The 19,316-nt window shown below is 42.3% G+C and overlaps 1 protein-coding gene across 6 annotated transcripts in view; it reads right to left on the minus strand.

The window, feature by feature from the left end:
• Nucleotides 1-646: 646 nt before the first annotated feature.
• Nucleotides 647-19,316, minus strand: part of shroom2a (shroom family member 2a) — a 46,309-nt gene continuing 27,639 nt past the window's right edge. For 4 of the 6 annotated variants that reach the window (XM_084921211.1, XM_084921213.1, XM_084921212.1 and 1 more), the window contains 10 exons: nucleotides 18,308-18,409; nucleotides 17,983-18,000; nucleotides 16,415-16,537; nucleotides 12,570-14,973; nucleotides 12,089-12,174; nucleotides 6,401-6,961; nucleotides 5,311-5,877; nucleotides 3,868-4,039; nucleotides 3,509-3,781; nucleotides 647-2,041 (listed from right to left, as the gene is read on the minus strand). In XM_084921211.1, the coding sequence (XP_084777337.1) occupies nucleotides 1,769-2,041; nucleotides 3,509-3,781; nucleotides 3,868-4,039; nucleotides 5,311-5,877; nucleotides 6,401-6,961; nucleotides 12,089-12,174; nucleotides 12,570-14,973; nucleotides 16,415-16,537; nucleotides 17,983-18,000; nucleotides 18,308-18,409 (4,579 nt within the window). In that variant the 3' untranslated portion in view covers nucleotides 647-1,768. The remainder of the gene's footprint in view (nucleotides 2,042-3,508; nucleotides 3,782-3,867; nucleotides 4,040-5,310; nucleotides 5,878-6,400; nucleotides 6,962-12,088; nucleotides 12,175-12,569; nucleotides 14,974-16,414; nucleotides 16,538-17,982; nucleotides 18,001-18,307; nucleotides 18,410-19,316) is intronic. The other 2 variants (XM_084921214.1, XM_084921215.1) reach the window with 2 other exon arrangements.

A 19,316-nucleotide genomic window follows, 5' to 3' on the forward strand; every position in this document is an offset into this window, starting at 1 on the left:
ACTCCGCTCACCCTGAACTACTGCACACGTTCTTAAAGGTAGTCTTTGTTTCCTTACGTTAACAGCGTGGACATTGATTGACTTTTATAATAAAGCAGCTGCTGGACACAGGCATTAAGCATATGTTAACAAATATTCAGATTATTAATATTTAAGAATAACAGACAGCACTAAAAGCCACACATCTGCACTTTAGGTCACTAATTCGACTAAGTTCTGCTAAGATACGATCGGTTTAACATCTTCAGATTCAGTACGTTAAGGAGAAAGACGTTACCTTCCGATGTTTCAAAAACAGAGTTCTGCCAGTTATTGTGAAACTAGGAACAAAGCTACAGTAGAAACGAGGAAAGAGCTCGTTTTATTGTAGCCGTACATACCGTCTGTGCCAGCACTGCTGTAGTTAATGATTATTCATTCAAATCTTTAAACCACTCCTAATAATATTTAATTATTTGACTCACCTAGATGCGTCTCACCTTATTAATAAAGATCGAATCCTTCCAGTGAAGTGTGATTAGCTTTGGTTACGTGAAGGGGCTGTTAAATACGCTCCCTGCTATGTAGGAGTGTTTATCAGTAGAGAGAGGAAGGTGTGGTGGAGTTAATGAATGACACCAGAAAGAAGAAGACCTCAGTCAGACTCTACAGCAGACTCATTTATTTGACAGAAAGGAGCACAGCTGATAAAGTTTTTAAGACATTTAGGATGTAGAAGTGCACAAAGTGTGTGAAACTGTAACAAACTGAAATGTGCAGGGGAAAAAAAAGTTCTCCAGTATCTGGGAGACAGATTTAATCCATAGAGTCTGAAATTTGAAGGTTAAGGTAAAAAAACAAAAACAAAAAAAACCTCTTTATCCATATCTGTTTGCATAATCATCAACCTGAACATCTTTTAGTGTTGAGATTCAACTTCTGCACCATGAAAAACAAAACCGCGGTGACGTGAGAAGACGAAACAAACACCTGGTCAACATGTACATGGTGACATCATCCTGTGGATTTTTACGCTTTTCTGCCTGTGAATAAATCTAAAAAAGCGCTCTGAATAATGCGACCTGCAGAAGTGGACTGAAGAGTGTGTGCAGTGGTTCTCGGCGCACTTCAAATGTGACCATTCAAGCCTGGACGTCAAGTGCTGCTTCTGTTTAGTGATGTTAAACACTCTCCTCTCTCTGCAGGTGCGTGCATCTTCATCTCGAGGAAATGTTTCTTCAGTGAGGAAAGCAGGGGCACGGATATTTTATTAAAAAAAGGCCACTAGTTTGAGTGTAAAAGGTAAAGAATGATGAATTTACTGACATATTTAGCCAGATTTGACAGATCTCGTGACATTTATACTTGATAAATACTCTTAAATGCTCAGTGTGTAGCACGCATCAGCTAAATCGGTTGAAGATAAAATACTGTCTCCTCCAGATTCAAAAGGCTATAATAAATTACTAAAAAAAAAAAAAAAAAAAAAAAAAAAAAAAAAAAAAATCATAAGAATCAAAGCAAAAATATCATAAAAGGGCATTAGGTACAGTGGTTGGTTGATGCCTCCCCCCCCCCAAAAAAAAATACCACCATCTTTACAAAAAGCAAGTTTTGTGGAGTTTTTTGTGGTTGTGATGTACACACATGCTCACAAAGTCAGGAAAATGCACCAAATAGGCTGTTTATGTGCAGATTTTCTTAACTATGCCGCCATCTGCTGGCCACAGGGCTCATGTGCAGCCAAAACCACGTGACTCTCAGACCCAGCAGCGTCGCTCCGTCCTCCTCAGAGGGCCAGCCGCTGCTCTATGGGCAGGCTGTCCATCAGACACTTCAGCTGCTCCTCGCCCAGCTTGATTTTATCCTCGAGCTTGCGCTGCTCGATAATGAGCGCTGACTTCATCTTCACAAAGTGCTCGTAGTCCGCGAGGCTGTCCTCCTGCAGGTAGCTCGCCAGGATCTCGTAAACCACACCCTCTCTGCGGTCCAGGTTCTCCTTCAACTCCTTTGCGTCCTCGTGCTGTCGGATCAGCAGCTTCCTCTTCTCAATCAGCGTACGCTGATGAAGAAGAAAGAGAGAGTGTGAAAGGATGTATATTAACCATCCCATATCAAATTATTCACTTGGTATCGATACATCTAAATAAATCGTTACAAAAACAAGATTAAACAAAAGAAGCCAGTTTTAAATCAAATGTGACCTCATTTGGAGCCTCATTTGGATCAAACATGCTTTCACACCCATAAGTCTTGAATGGTCAAAGTTCAAAAACTGTACCAATTAATATCCTAATTAAGGGATTGGTTAAATTGTATGTGCAGCATCTGTTTGAGTTTGGAGGTTTCCATCAAAGAAAAGCTTCAACTTGTTAGATCTTCCTTCCAGTAGCTCCACAGATGCCTTAAAGCTCTTGATGTAATGACAACAAAGGGTTCAGGATAGATCTACTTTCCTTTGTCCTCTGTCCTCAGGTGAGCCCAGCACACGCTGCATCCTGTGTGAGCCTCTGAAGTACTGCCTATTTATTTATACATATAGTATTAGTCAAATCTGACTTACTCAATACAATAACTGAAACATTTTATGAAGCCATGCAAAACTTTCCATTCATATAATGATTAAAAAAAAATAGTTTTAATAGATTTACAAGCCCTCAAAGTACATAAAAAAATATAGCTTTAAAAAATTCTACCTTTTCTAGCTTTCATAAATTAATATGAATAAAATGGAGTCAGACACAAAATTTTCAGGGCTGAAAAACAATATTAAACACCAAAACCAAATCAATTACACCCACTCCAAGTAACAACAATGCAAAGCCAAAATATTGCTTTTGTTCAGCGTTTTATCTTTAACTCTGATGTAAGCAGGTGCCAAACATAAGGCGCTGGGGCCAGAATCAGCCCAGCAAAGACTTCAGTCCCGCCCACTTGATGACTTTGGGAAATGTGACAGAGAACAGAGATTTTGGATTTTGACTCTATTTTCAGAAGTTTTGTACTTTTTCCTGCAGTTACTGATAAAGACGACCTCCACAGCCATTAATACTACACCAAAATAATTAGTCATAAACATTTAATTCTTTAAAATTAAGAGTTATATTGACAGATTTCTGTTAAAATTGCACTTCTTTTTTATATATAAGAAAGCTCAGGGATTAAATGTGTAGTTTAACTACTGTACACCGGCAGAGAGGGCATATCACTGATTAAAGTGGGCTGGATGCGGACCGTGATATTTGACATCCCTGATGCAGAGGAACGGAAATGAGCACTGGTACCCTGAATGCTTTATTACTGGAGGAAATCTGAAAAAGTGCATATGGTAAATTCTTTTGTACTTCAATCGCATGTAACTCGCAAAATTTTCTTAGCATGCAGGTCAAGTTTAGCGTGGCTTCATGAAATAGACTAACTGACCTTTTCCAGCTGAACACTCACACTGAGCTTCTTTCATTCATTTTCCACCACTTGTTTGTGCCTGAAGTGGAACTTTATCTAAAATAATTCCTGAAGGTTTGCTCACCCTCTCCTCTGGCGTAGCATCCTCCTCCAGACTGTTGAGGGCGTTCTCCACTCTGGCCAGGCGCCCCGACAGGGACAGCAGAAGGCTCACCACTTTATCCAGGTCCCCCACAAACATCTTGAACTTGTCCAGCTCGTTGGGTTTGCAGATCTGCTGGACCTGGGCTTCTACCTCTTCTCCCAGAGCGTTGTTGTCCAGGATGTCCTCCTGAAGACTCTCCCGGGCCTCCCGGAGCACCTGGAGCTTCTTGCTGAGGCTGTCGATCAGCTCTTGCTGCAGAAAAAGATGAAGCTGAGAGATTAGTCCAAAACAGTGCGAAGGGTAAAGCTTTTTAACAAGCAAACACTGGTTTCTGGTACCTTCTTATTGGCCAAATCATTGTCCAGCTCATCTTCAGAGTCCTCCTCCTCCTGCTCCTGGTCCTGCATGCCCTTCATCTTAATAAGGAGCTCAGCTTTGGGAGCAGATGTGCTGTAATATGCAGAGCTGGTCACCATCGAGGTAGCTGCTGCCACGTTGTCCTCCTTTTCCCTGAAATAAATTCAGTAAGAAACTCAGAAATGCAGAAAAGCATGAAAAGAGCATTTTCCAGGAAGTTTCACCTCATGACTAAATAGTATATGCAGACACACTCATCAGTTTGAACAAGGTGTGTTAAACAGGTAAGTGACTGACTCACAAGTTTAAATATGCCATAAAAGCAGCTTCACGACTGCAAAGATGATGGGAGTCAGCGCTTTTTCATGTGGGTGCTTGCTTGTAAGTAAAAGTTAAAATTGATTACAGGAGCAGCTTTGTAGCGAGGGGAATACAAACATTTAAAGGGACAGTTCACCCCTACATCAGATTTACAGATAAGTCTGTAAGTATCGGAAAAATGAAACCTTTTTTTGCACACTAACATGGAGTAGAGTGAGATTATTAAAGCTGTAATCATGAAAAAACAAAAAAAGAAAATCTTTTTTTTCCCAGACATCTCTACAGCCAATGACTTTAACACTGGGCAACTCGAACCAAAGCCTGAAAAATTTAATTGTGCTGCTCAGAGCTTCAAATCACATTTCCAAGCATCACAAGACTAAAGATTAAGCACTGTGATTTGCTTGGTTATGCAAATTCTACAGTAACACATTCAGTAACAGCCACTGCTCTGTTATAGCTTAAAATTAAAAGACCATCATCTGCCGTCTGAGCTTCTCCTGCTGGTTTTATCACACAAGAGGATTTTTTCCATCCTTCTTCCCTTTTGTAGTTAATACAGCTGCCACTCCTTTTCCTGTTCAAGCCAACCTTTCAACCAATCAGCATTCTGCCTGCACGCAGACTCTATAATCATCAATAATTTACTTTTACAAACACATGAAGCAGTGCAGAGAAGACAAGGAGGACAGGAAGTTGGATACACGAGGTGTTTTTTTCAGTTTTTTTAAAAAAATATCCAGTACAGGCTTAAAGCTCCTGAAACGCTACCAGTGCGACATGAAGTGACACAAAAAACAAAACTGTGTCAGATATGCACTCAAAGGCCTGAAAGGTGACTGGCTGAAAAGCTGGCTTGAACAAAGAAATTGAAAGACAAGCTCACCAAATTACAAATAAAAAAATAAAAAATAAAATTAAAAGTTCACAGACGCCGTTGGTAGTGGTCAGTTCCACTCCATTATGATTGAATCATTTCTGCTGTCTTATCTGCAGTGGAACAAGGCTAAAGAACCAACAGCACGGTTCTTCCTCATACTTCTGACACTGCCCCCTGGTGACAGCATACACGAGTAGCACCTACGGATGACCTCGATGCTCACCTTTCCTCAGCGGGCCGGGAGTTTGTCTGCTTCGGCTGCACCTTCCTGCGCTGGTGAGCTTCTTCCACCAGCTGCTCCCCTTGAGGGAAGATGCCCTCCATCAAGTCCATTGTGGTCTTCATCTTGCTCTGATCCAGAATATCTGCTAGTGACTTATCCTTCCCCATGATGTCCCTGGCCAGCTCCTCTCTTTTCTGATCCTCTGCCTTGGACACTCCTGTGTTTGTCGCCAATTTATTGCTGCTGGACACGTCTGTGGGTGGCGGCGGTTGGAGGTGATCTCCTATAGTGGTCATGTATGCGTCTCTCTGGGGCATCTGTTGCTTTTGAGGGTGTGGGACGCCATCAGGCTCCTTCTGCCTGGTGAAGGCGCAGAAGACAGAGTCCTGACCTGCAGCTCCGAGGCTGCCGAGCAGAGTCACGGCGTGCCCCTCGGCTTCAATGGCAGGGGGGCTGCTGTGCTGCAAAAACGGTGTATTTTCCTTCTCTGCATTTCCTCCCGAGTGCACAATCCTGATGGGCACTTTCCTCACTGCAGAGCTTTGGTTTTCTATCACATGCTCCATCCTGCAAAAGAGAGAGAGAAGAAAATTTCCACTTAGACAAGAAGAAAATGTCCTGTTGTGGTTCTCTCAGCCATGAGCTGATTTAAAGTTTCATTGCATGATGGCAGAGGAGATTTTTTCCATGCCCAGTGTGCTCAGATATCCGAGACCTCTGGACTCCTCCCACCACTTTCTGTGGTACTGTACAGTCATAAGTTTGCTACAGATGATATCAATTAGGTCCGAATCAAGAAAATGAACAAACAGTTTCATGTTTGGGGCTTAAGAAATGGAGGCGTTTACATTTTGAGCAGAATAATCTCAGAACTGCTTGTGCCCTGCATTGAACTACAGAGAATCCCTCTAATTTACTGCGCCTTGATAGCACTCACATGTTGACTCTACAGAGGCAGCGATTCTCAATGAGCCCCTTTGTACTTGAAGCATAAAGACGCGATGAGCGGAGGAGTTACAGTAGCTGTTCAGAATTTTGTGGAGCTTTGAAATGTGTGGGGAAAACCCCCCAAAAAAACCCCAAACGTTACCTGTTTGAGAATTCATCCTGAAGAGAGACCGGAGGCCTGTCGCTGAGTCTCTGTGGGGAAAACTGAGGAGATGGTGAGCGGTGCCCCTCCATGCTGGCCAGCCCTGAAGGTCTGTAGGAGGACGCAGAGGGAGAGGCTGAGAGATGATGTCCTGCCCCTTGTCCTTTGCCCTGCTCAGAGTCTCCTGTAACAGCGTGGGTGTGGTTGAAGGCGGAGTTATGATCAGAGAGGGTTAAGCCTTCACTCTGGGAACCGGCGGAGGACTCGTGGGAGTCGACCTCTGGGCATCTGGGTGGAGGCAGAGGGTTCTCTAGTGCAGGGGGCTTTCTCCAGGGTCCAGAGTGCGGGTCTGTGTGACTGTGGTCCTCAGGCTGAGGGGGGGCAGTCTCTGTGAGGTCGAGAGAAATAGATGTGGGTCTGTGGCTGAGGGTGGCAGCAGCAGCTCTGTGTCTGCAGTCGGGGTCTGCTCCCGTCATGGGAGGAGGGGGTGGCGCTGAGTAATGTTCAAACTCTGCAGGCTTGTCTCTCACTTTACAATCACCTGGAGCTCTGTCAGGGAACCTGAGGAACACAAAGGAAAGCTTTTAATTACACAGCCAGGCAGCGTGGGCTATCATCAGCAGCTCAATCAAATAATACGCTGTGGCAGGGGCCTTGTTCTCCAGCCGCCACTATCATTACACCAGCACGACAAGACACACGTCTCTCCCTCTTTCTGCGGGTAACTGTTCAGCTGGCAGCCTGAGGAGGAATATTTCAGTTCCCACAAAGCCTGCAAAGAGGAATAAATAATCCTCTAGAAGCAGAAGAGCACTTTTTTCCCCCCCTGCCTCATTCATATTTGGAGTTTTAACTCCTTGGAGTGGAAACAGTGGAGGAGGAGAACGTGATGTGTGGAGGTCTTCAGAGAGCTGAAGGTGATTATAAACAGATTTAAACTTGTAGGTGTTTATCATTAAGTATGATTCGGCTCTGCAGTGCAGAGAAAACAGGTCATTAACAGAGCCATTATACACTGGGTGCAATTTGCGAGGCTGCATGGAGAGGCATGAAGAGGCGTGGGGATTCCCCCCATCTGCCTCTGCAAAATTATTTTTTATCACAGGAATAATAAAGTATAATGTAGCCACTTAACAGTTGATGTCTGTTGGTCTGTTTTCCTCTGCCAGGTTGCTCAAAAAATAAACTTAATATGTAATTTTACCAGAAGACAGACTGCCTCTTTGGTTTTCCATGGTTATACTTGCACCACAGAACATTTAGTAAGGTTTTCAGCAGCCACTGCACTGACATACTGACACAAAGTATGAGTGAGTGAACACAACAGCCAGATCATACACAGCGACAACCCAGCAACCAATTAACTTCAGTCCAACTTCAAGAGCAATGTTGGTTCTCAGTGATCCAGGTCATGGGAGCTTGGAAAGAAAGTGACTGGACTTCTTCAAGTTTCTTGAAGACCTTTTGGCTCTCATCCGAGAAGCTTCTTCACTTCTAAAACCAAATGTTGGTGGCCACGTCCGAGATGTCTAACCAGACACTTTATCTTGGCCTTCATTAACCATAGGAGAAAACTCGTACGCTGAAAAACTAGTCTGTGCATTTATTATGTGCATTTTATATGTTGCTGAGCACTTCCTGTTAAAAGGGCGTTCTTCCTTCCCACTCTCGCAGAGTCCTTTCTAATGGGGGATTATGAGATTGTTGGGGTTTTCGCTCCGATACTGTAAAACCTTCGTGTCAAAAAAAGATAAGGCTGCTTTAGGTGACGGTTGTTGTGAACTTGTGCTACATAAAACTAAATTGAAGGTTTCAGCTCCATTTAAAAGCTTTTGGTACAGATTACGATTTTTTTTTTTTTTTTTTTTTTTTTTTTTTTTTTTTACACGTGTGTAGAGAGATGAGAGGGACCAGCCACAAGCAGAGAACTGAGTGGTTGGCGTTTTAGCAGCAGCACACCGAGAGCATCGCAATACATGCTTTCCACTGTCAACCTGATTTAATCATGTCTGAATGCCTTCATCACTCAGACATGATTAAAGCATGCAAACATCTAGCTGTAATAGTGTGGTTTCCTGCACACAGATTACATTTCTATACATGCTCCAATACAACCTTAATGTGGAGCATTCGGACAACACTGACTCATATACCATGCAGCTTTAATCTGCCATTGTAAGATAAAACGCCGCTCCAGGTGGACAGGCAGACGCCGTAACTCAAACATCCCAATATGAATCCATACAAGCTGCAACAAGTTGCACGATGAACAACTGCTTCCACCGGGCAAAGTGTGAGAACGTGGTAAGCTGGTAAAAAAAAATAAAAATATGTAAAACTGAGGTATGATTATCAATGTTCATGAAACAGTTGCTTTTGTCTCCCACTTATTTTATATTTTTAATTGTTATTTATTTTAGTTGCTTTGGTGAAATTTTGATCTAATGACCTAAAGCTTCAAGCTGCATTTATTTCAATTCTTCAGTCATTTGTTTTGGTTTTTAATGAGTTTTTCTTTTTAGTTGTCATCTTTGACAAACTGTAAATAATCATAATCAAGTGCCACCACCCCACAGCCATTTTAATGTCTCGGGGCAGTTATTTGGGAAGTTATTTTGAAGCATTTACTTTTTAAAAAGGTTTTAAAAAGGTAACATTTTAGTGTGAAAGACTGAGTAAAAGTCTATCACATCTCACCATTATTATTATTATTTATTTATTTATTTTATTTTAAAATGGGGGTAAAAGAAGCATCCAAATATCAGTATAAACACATAAACTTCTAAATAAAAGGTAACACAGAGTCTCTGGCTTGACTTAATTATGTTTACATATAGAGACACCCACCAAAGAGCAGGAAAAACCCTGCTCATGCGTTTTAGAAGGTATTATTCTTTATAATTTAGAGTATCTGCCATAGATAAAGAAAACATAAACAGACCCATTAAAAATGATATATTCCTTTACAAAGTGTAATAAATGACATCTGCCATTATAGCTTGGTCACTTTAGGGCTAAAACAGACAAATACGTATTAAATAACTCACCCAATGTGACGCTTTAATCTCGTCATTTCCACTGAACTGAAGAAAAAGTGAGTGTCTGGCGGCTCTCTGTGACAGAAGGCACCTGTTGGTGTCTCTTTACACTTGTATCAGTAACAATAACTGGGTGGAGCACGGATCACTTAAGTCATCTCGCAGACTATCAATGACAATACCACCCTCTGAGCCGTGGTTGTTATGGAAACGTGAGAGGTTGCTCAACATCGGATACTCGACACCCCCATGAGAGTTTAGGTAGTGACAAAAGACTCCTGAATAACTGGTTACAAAGCATGAAGTCACCCTCCCCACGTCACCATACATGGCTCAAAACTGAATCATAATAATCAGAGAAACCTTTCAAAACTACTGACTGACCTTTTTAAAATGATCTCATCTTGAGCTTCTATAATAATTAAAGCTAAACTACAATATTTTAGTTTTACCAGCCATACATTTGAGGAAGGACGTGACAGGCCGGATGTAGCTCGTGGAAAAATACGAAACAATCAAAGCAGTGGATTTGCTGATAGAGAAGGACAGGTGGAACAGGTGACGCTACATTTGAGCATTTTACACAATATATCAGAGTCATCGAAGGAGAACTCGTCAGCTGTCACCAGCAACACAAACAGTCACCAAGGAGCGGGATTAATCAGTCATTAATCCATTTTAACAAACACACAGACAGACATCGACAGACAGCTTTGCAGGATTATGAAGCTTAAATATAAACATACTGTATGACACATAATATTTCCACACTTACTTACAATGGAGAAATTTGTGTCTATATATTTATTAACTATATACATAACTTAATCAGTCCCCTGGTCCCTGTCACACTCAGAGGTGATTAGTTAGAGAAAAAGGACATAAATATGATTGCTTAAGTTATTTATTTTGTTCATTATGTACTTAAATCGCACAAATTAATTTCATGGTGGAATTCAGTAGCTGTAATAGCTGAGATATCCCAGTCTGGATATTTGTGTTGCACCAAACAGTCCTGCATTCTCAGAATCACACAGCTGGAACTGACAAAAAACCAGTTATGCAGACTGGCAGATCTTATCGATGATAATGTCATGCCTTCGAGTTGGCCCCCTGCACTCCGGGCCCTCATATATTCCCATGCAGGGCTGAAGAAATGCTTTATTGCCGTCACGGACACTTTCAGATGCCTCGCCTACACCGCTAAGCCTCCACTAAACGACACAATAGTCAGCCAGAGAGACGGCTTATGTTGTTACAGCTGCGCCCAGACAGCGCCACTGTTAACAGATTATAAAGACTTCAGTGTTCCTCTAAAAGCTTTGTGCCCTCTTTTACTGATAACGCTCATGAGCATAATAACACGAAGATGGTGCGGCAAGAGCAAAACAAGTATTCAATGTTAAATTGTTCACTGAAGATAATAATTTTACAACATTAGCCTGTGAGATAAGCATTGATGCAAATACATGTAAGAACACCAATTGTTCTGCTGCTGCCGTATAGTGGAGATAACACCAGCCCAATGCCATAGCTGGTATATTTTCATGACATTTTACCAAAATCTTTATAGAAGCAAGTTTTGCCACTTGGTAGCCATGTTGAAATGCCCTGAGACCCTTATTTGAGCGGCCTTATTATCTAGAATAATGATTTTAAAGATCACTGATACACAAAATCTGCACAAACAGTCATTATACAGCTTTTTGAAAATTAGTAACGCATTTAAAATAACACCATCCACCCACCCATTCACTGCTTATCCAATTTAGGGTTGCAGAGCCTACCACAGCTACCACTGGGCAAGAGGCAGGTACACCCTGGACAGGTCACCAACCTGTCGCAGCGCTAACACGTTAAAAGAACACAAAGTGTAATTTAGTCTTGGTGTGAGTATGGGAATATTTCACAACTCCTGCATGCCTATATTGTCTAAGTGTGGTTATTTCACTACATTAAAAAAATGTGTGTTCAGGGAGATGGAAATAGTGACTGAGTATTTCACAAATGATAATCACTGTGTTTTAACTGTATTAGTATATTAGTTGTGTACCCCAGTATAACCCAAAAAACTAACTTACTAAAAAACTTCTAAAATACCAAAAATATTAAACAATAACTGCTTTAGCTTAAGATATTATGGGTTTGGGCTAATCTGTCAACACAAGACAATCTCAGGAGGCCTTAGGGGAGACCATTCCTGATACTGGGAGGTCTATATGACTGAGAGTCGAGTGTTTGCACTACCTGCTCTCAACTTAAATCAGCCCCAGAAAAATAAACTCCCCAGATTATAATAAAAAAGTAAACCAAAACTAAACATCATTAAAACGATAAAGACCAAACAGAAAGTAGCAAACCCACTCTGGAAGCCAACAATGAATTGAAAACAATTAAATCATTAAAATCTAAATAAAAACACAAAACATATAATATCAGTGTTGTAGAATCAACAGCCAAATCTGATTAAAAACTACTCATGCATTGCAACCTTTGACCCAAAACAAGACCTCTAACAAGCCTTTTCACCGACAGGAAGTTGCTACTTTATCACCACTTTTGCTGTTGCCTAATTCTCACACAGGTTTTAATTCAGGATTCATCCAGAGCCATGATATCGCTCTTTCATAACGTCTTTGGATTTACTCACCATGTGTCAGAGCTGAGTGGTTCAGCAGGTTTACTCTCCGGCTCTGAATACTCTGCCTCTGACTCCCTTGCAGGAACTGGAATCTTCTGTAAATAAAGTCGAACAAATGCATTTATGCACAAACATCCACGGCAGACAGGCTCCCAGGTATCCCAGAGGCTTAACTTTTTCTTTCGATAATTATTCAAACCAACTCATGATGCTGCTTCCTGGTTTCTCACCAGTGAAAGGGTTGCCCCTTTCTCTTGCTTAAGTTGAGGGTGTGCCACTAAGAATAAACATGGATTAATATTTGACTTGGCTTCTCTTTTGTCGCTGTACCTTCAGTCAGCACTTTTGCTGTTAATGAGATGTAAAAGCCACCAAGAGGGTTTGACACACCAGGGACTTCAAAATGACGAAAAAAATTTCGTGCATTGATAATTCTATCTTAACAAAAGTTACTCTGAGATCATGGACCTCGTGAGATTTCATGCCTCACCTGTTCGTAGACTTCTGTAGATGGAGACGATCTGAACCTCTCATGGGAACAGGTGGTTCTGGCTCTCTCCTCGGTTCCTGGATCGAGTATGTTATCAGCTGACTTGTACCGTCCAGAGACTCTTTTCTCTGAAGGTTTCTTCTGTGTATTCCAGCTGGCCTCATACTCGGCAAACGTGCCCAGTCTTTGCTGGTCTTGGATGGACTGCTTTTGTGTAGAAACTCTGAAGGCCTCCTCAGCGTAATCTCTACCTTTGATTCCTTTCATTGCATTCTCTGTTGCACCAACAGAGGCAGGTTCTCGACTTTGGCGCTTGATATGGCTCTCAAGGGGCATGTGGTGAGGTAGACCTGGTTTCGTACCGTCTTCAAAGAGTTTCTGCTGGTCTAATGAGGAGCTTGTATTATCACTTGGAGCGACACCCTCTTTCGTCCCCACTTTGTGAATTTTGTCTGGTTCAGAGAAAGACTTGACTTTCTTTTCTGCAGGAAAATGCTTTCGACCACCGGTGCGAGTCACCTGACCTCCTGAATGGCTCGTTGCTGACTGTGTGACAGCTGGCAGAGGCGTGACATCTTTGCGAGTATGTGCCGAGGATGGGTAGTTAGGTAAAGCCTCAGCATTAGAGTGCTCCGGTAAAACTAGCTCCAGGTCTCTCCTCCTGAAAGATGTAGCCTTGAGCACCCTCTCTTGCACTTCCTTCAGGTGGTCCTTGTAGGAGCTGGAGGAGGAGGTTGGAGTTGTACTTTCGGTGGACTTCCGGATGTCCTGATCTTCTTTAGCCTGACCCTCAACCCAGGGGAGGACAGCCGCACTTTTACTTTTCTGCAGCTTTGCTCTTCTCATCTGGATTTCGTTTCTCAGTGTGGTGGCAAAGCGGTCTTCGCGCTTTAACTGCTTAGCTTCAGTGGACTCGTCAGAAACTGCACCGCCTCTTCCTCTATCATCTTGCCCTGCGACATCCAAAGACAATGAGTGGAGCATGGGGTTGGCCTGGGGGGAGATGTTGTTGCTCTTTTGGCTGTCGTGCTTGACTTCTTGGGGCAGTTCTCTGTGCTGCAATGGTAGAAGCCGGCGCTGTTCAGACTGACTGCTGTGCCGAGATCCTTCTGTCTGTGTATTGTGCCCTCTCTGGCCTCCCCAATCTTCTGAGCCCGTTTTAAGTGCAGGGTTTTCATGTACACTAGTGACTTGGTGCTTGCTGTACCCATTGGTGTCTTTAGTGTGTGAGTGCTGCTGCTGTTGGGGCAGATGATACTTCACTTTAGCAACCGTCAGCGGACTGTGAGAGGTTCGCTCATTTCCAGTCTGTGGCAGATATGTCGCACAGCCCCTGTCCTCTGGTATTCCTGACAAAGACACAGGGTTCGGCTGTGTGGGCTGGCATGTAGTCACACAGTAGTAACGGCTGTGCCCGCTGCTCTCTGTGTTTTGGTCAGGGCCTGTAGAGGAACTTAAGTTCTTTCTCTGGCTCTGTCCAGTGTGTTGCGTTGAACCGTTAGCAGATACCTCCTGCATGCTGTAATAGTACCCACCTACGTTCTTTGGCTTTGGTGCAGAAGTAGCCCAAGGCTGAGGATGAAAAGTGGTTTTCTCGCTGTGGTGTCTTTGATGGTAAGGTTGGTTAACATGGGTGGGCTGCCGAACATCACTGGAGTGGGAATACCGTTTGTTTGAAGTGAACTGGTCCTGATGGGATTTTTCAGACTGAAAGTAAAAACTGTCATGGTCGTTCTTCGGGGAAATGTTGTGACAGCGATTTTCACATGAAGCTCTGGATTGCAGGTGGGAATCGATTCCTTCGGGGTGAGCAATCACCAGCCCTCTTTCATGGACTTTAGTAGCAGCAAAACTATCACTGCGTGTGGGTGGTGGTGGAGGCGGAGGAGAAGAAGAAGCAGTTTTCTTTTTCTCGGGGACGTTCCAAACAGGCCCAAAGCTGGTTCTACTTGAAGTTGAATGGTAGGAACCAGCCGGTTCCTCGGTCTGTGGACCATCGCAGCCTGAGCTGACGCCTGGCATCTGAAAATACGTGAGCCTGTCATCCTGTCTGACTCCCTCTGCAGCCAGGCTGTGGCCATTTCTGCCACTGCTGTTGTGCTTTCCTCCCCCCTCCCACTGCCCGACTTTGTAGACCATGTTCTCTGTTGAAGCAGCATTGCTTTTTGAGAGGGTGTAGTCCGGCGTGCTGGAGCTGGTGGAGAAAGAGCTGTAGGCCGAGTCCCTTTTCCCTCCTCCGAGTTGCTCCATGCTGTTGTTTGATTTGGCGTGTGAGAGCTGACCAGCGGCGTATGGGTGTGACACATGCTCTAGGCTGTCCATGCTGCCGTGAGAGCTGAACTGGTCGGACACTCTGCGCAGGTTTGTTTGCTCCCAGCTGGTGGAGAGATTGGCCGATGGCGAGCTAGAGGTTACAAGAAATGACAGATTTTTGAACAACAGAAGAAGAACAACTGGTTTTTCAGCTGTAAAAGTTTGCCGTTAATAATAAAGGGATCTAAATCTGTACCACTATGTAACCTGTTCGTTTTATCACATTTAGATGTAGTTAATTATAAGCTTTTTGGACACCAAACAACACAGACACACAAGTAAACACAGATCAAACACTTTATCTTAAAACCTGTTAAATATACATTATTTGAGCCATTTGCTACATTCAGGCCAATTGAATCTCAGGTGGGTCCAGCACAGAGTAGCACGATGAAAGAAAGACACTTTGGCGGCCTGGTTCTGGCTCCTGCACCACATGCTTGACACCCCTGCCTTATTGTGTATTTGGCCTTTCGGTGTAGGGGTATAATGTGAGACTGGTCTACATCATGACTATTGCTTGAAATGCAAAAACTAAATACAAAAATAAATTAATCCAATTTTAATTTCTTTTTTATTTCCAATAATAAAAAAAACAACTGAGATAGAAAGCATTTGGTACTTCGTGTGTTCATTTTCACTATGAAGCTCATGTTTTTTTTCTTATGTTACAAATCAAAAGCAGCCCTTTCTGTTCAGCACATCTATGAAAGGTCACTCACTGGATGTTTAGTTCGGCTTAAGCCAAACATCACTAAAAAAAGAGCCTTCTGTCACCAAGATCTGTCTAGAAGACAAACCTTTCAAGGTTTTCAAGGTATGTGGGCCAGTGAAAGGATTGACTATCTGCTACCTGCAGCTGTGTCTCCTATTCTCTCAGTATCTTTGACCATCTTTAGGTGGTACTAGCTTCGGCTCTGTCACTCAAACCTTGACACCATGGAGGTCTCCTGTGGTGAGTGAGTCATCGGGTCTGGTCCTCTCTTCGTCCTTGTCGGCACCTTAAAACATCCTTCAGCAGAGGCAGGCTGGCAGGTACTCATAGCTGCCCTCATGAGACAGACTCTTAGCCTGGTCTTAACTCTTTGTAGGTTGGGTTGTACCAGTGTCTTCCACCAAAGCACTTTTAATGTATTTGTTTTGCATTTAAAATATATTTAAAACTAAGCAAAGTCCCAAGTAAAAAAAGAAATATTTTACAGTTTAGGTTTTTTTGCCTCGTAGCTCCACTCTGATTTGTAAATGAGGTTGCACATTTCAGGGGCTTCAATACTTGCTTTATAAAGGATTGTTTGTGAAATTTCTTTGTGAAGTTTAATTTTTTTTGGTTTCTTTTAAACACTGAAAGATAAATTTAGTGGGGAAAATTTCTTCTGGAGTGGTTTTGCTGGTCAGGCCCAGTTGAGATCAAATTGGGCCCATGAACAAAAACGGGTTTGACGCCCTTGATTTAGAGCTTACAGGACATGAAGCACATAATCACATACTGCTGATCAAAACTGCTTATGTGTAACATTCAGAGTCTGAGGTACCTTGCATCATAGTGAGTGTGCCAGACTGCCGCGGGTGGAGACTGTGTTTTGGCAGTCCCTGGTAGGCTTTCATTGAACTTGGTGGAGTGCCAGGAGTGAGGCCTACTTATAGGTTCATTCCTCCTGCAGAGAGGGCAAAAAACACAGACTAGGATTAGAGACCAAATCCTTATGGAAAACAGTATGTGCTTCCACATAATGAGCCACTACAACTGGAAGATGCTGCTAAAGCCACTAATGTGACCCAATAAGCAAAAACATTGCACATTTTGTGTAAAGTTGGATATTTCTTTAATCACACTGGAGTCAGACTTCTGCTGCGATATGTTTTTTTTTTCATTCTGCTGAAACACAAGAGCCAGGCCTGATTGTTCAGAGGTGAAACCACTCATTACACCTTTATTGGTCTTCACCCTGAGTTGAAATTTAAATAATAAAATGGTCGGGAGTGAGCACTATGATTAGTCACTAAAGTTTTACAAAGAGGGACAATCAGTTATGTGAATATGTGAAGCAAAAACAGCAGCTGCTGCAGAAATAAATCACTTTTGGGGAAAGAAAAATCATTCATAGGTGTCTACACTATTGTGAACCAACTAATTTCAGTCATTAAAGCTCTGCAAAAAGGCCTGAAGTACGCCCATCTCTGTCCTTGAAGGTTTGGGTCTATACAGGCCCCAAACCACCTTCAGTAAAGGAGATATCCACATTTAAAAAAACAAAAAAAAAAAACAAAACATGCAAGCTTTTCTTAAAATCAATTTTACACCCACTCCAAGTGTCACAATCTAAAGCTAAAACCTGGTTTTTGAAGTTTTCTTCAACAAATTTTTAGGAAAAAAGTTAACTTAAAAGTATCATTTCAACCTAAGCTATGTACTTTGAGTACCTATAACTCAGGAAATCTTAATTATATGAAGGCAAAGTTTAGTTTAATTAACTATACTAAAGTTAATTTACAAAAAAACAAAACAAACAAACAAACAAACAAACAAACAAACAAACTGTGTTTCTTTGGGAACTTTCTTTAGATCTGACTGATTGTATATAGAGTGAACACCCTCCCTCCACTATGACTGACAAGGCATGAATGAAAAGCCACTCACTCTCCTCCAAGAGCTGCACCCTGGCTATTTGCTGGTTTTGCCCAAAACAATCAGCTCCCTGCTTGCTTTTTTAAAAACAACAACAACAACTATATAGCAGTTATATATCCTATAAAAGCCACTTTGCAGCCTTCGTTCCTCGAGTTGGGCTCAGTTAAATCCAGAGGTGATGGAACTTTGACCATCAGGACCCCTCAGCTGTGGAACGACCTGCCTGAAGAGGTAAGGCTCAGAGAATCAGTAACAACCTTTAAGCCTGTTCTTAAAATCACAGCTTTCTCATTTGTTATGCATGTCGTCGTCCTTCTCATTGAGTGTATTCATCATTTTCAGTTTTCTTCCTACATGTATCGGCTCTGTGTGATTTTTCTGTTTGAATCTACACCTTGAGTGAGCTGCTGCTTGTCTGTCAAACTATTACTTCCCCGATTAACCAGATATTTATATTTATAAGAAACCTACCCTTTTAGGTGCTGCTTTCTGAGATCCATGTCACAAATCAAACAAACATGAAAAACAACAAAGTTTCATTAATTGTATTATCAGTTACTAGCAGATAATGAACTGCATGCTGTATGAATGGGATGAACATCATTCATCTAATGAACCACAACACAGAAAGGCATGCCGATGGGTGCAGATAGACTTTCTATGAGAGCAGTAATAAAATTACTACATATATGATTTATGTGATTATGGGCACAGGGCAGACAAAAGGGAATGAAGGACAGGAGAGGAAGAAAAGAAAATGTTCACTACGGATTACAATGAAGCTGCAGGTTCGTACCTCATGGAACTTCGCAAAATCTTCGTAAGAAAGCTTCTTGCCACAAGCACGTCATTCTCTGAGGGCATTTTCTGAGCTACAATATCCACCATTTTCATATTCCTGGGCAGCAAGGGGAGGAACACATACACACATACTAAGAGCTCGACTGGCATACACAGGACAACCTCACACTTAGAGGTCAGTGTCTCACAAACTGAGCAGGACAAGTGATCCTGAACCTTCAAATGACCCCCAGCCCTACTTCACCTACAACTTTTATTTACATGTTTACAAACTGTAATGGACACATTGGTGTGGCATGGATATGGGAAATTTGTGTAGCGTCAAATATGTTTATGCTTTTATCATTATAGGCTTTGATTTTTGTTGTAATTTTTCCCCCTCTAGTCACTGCATTTTTATGTTGTGCTGCAAAAGCCTACAGGCAGAAATGAATGCCATTAATGTGGATATATGAAACTTAAAAAAAATAAAAAAGACAGTTATCTTTTTATTTTGTTTTAATCGTCAGTGGAAGCCAAAAATCATAATAATATAAAATATAATTATAATTAATGAGAGGCATTATCACTGAGTATTCTCATAGGCAGGACAGCCGAGGAACGTGTATTACAGCTCTGGAGACGCCTGCTGATATGTAGTGTTAGAGCCCCCTCTACTGGTCAAAAACTGATGACACTGTCACAGCATGAGCATGCTCAAAGTCTGGGCATGTGCATGAGGTCATACCTGGTCACGATGGACAGAAAAGTACATTACAGAGCAAATGCAGTTTCACTGATCGGTCATTAGGCTCATTATGTGAGCGTAGCTGAGGTGAGCTCAGACTTTGCCATATGGTCTGTGAGGGAACAGCAGCCCAGCATGGGGTGGGGGCGCTTAAGAGGACAGACGATCTCTTACACAGTCAGATCAGCCTCTTCACCCCTCAATCCAAGCTGTCGTCTGCCTCCCAGACCGCCTCTCTGTCCCCACCGAGGTTAAACTGACACAGTTTGACAGGAAC

The sequence above is a fragment of the Perissodus microlepis genome, chromosome 23 (assembly GCF_051167445.1).
Source record: "Perissodus microlepis isolate ML-2025 ecotype Zambia chromosome 23, ASM5116744v1, whole genome shotgun sequence".
Lineage (NCBI taxonomy): Eukaryota > Metazoa > Chordata > Actinopteri > Cichliformes > Cichlidae > Perissodus > Perissodus microlepis.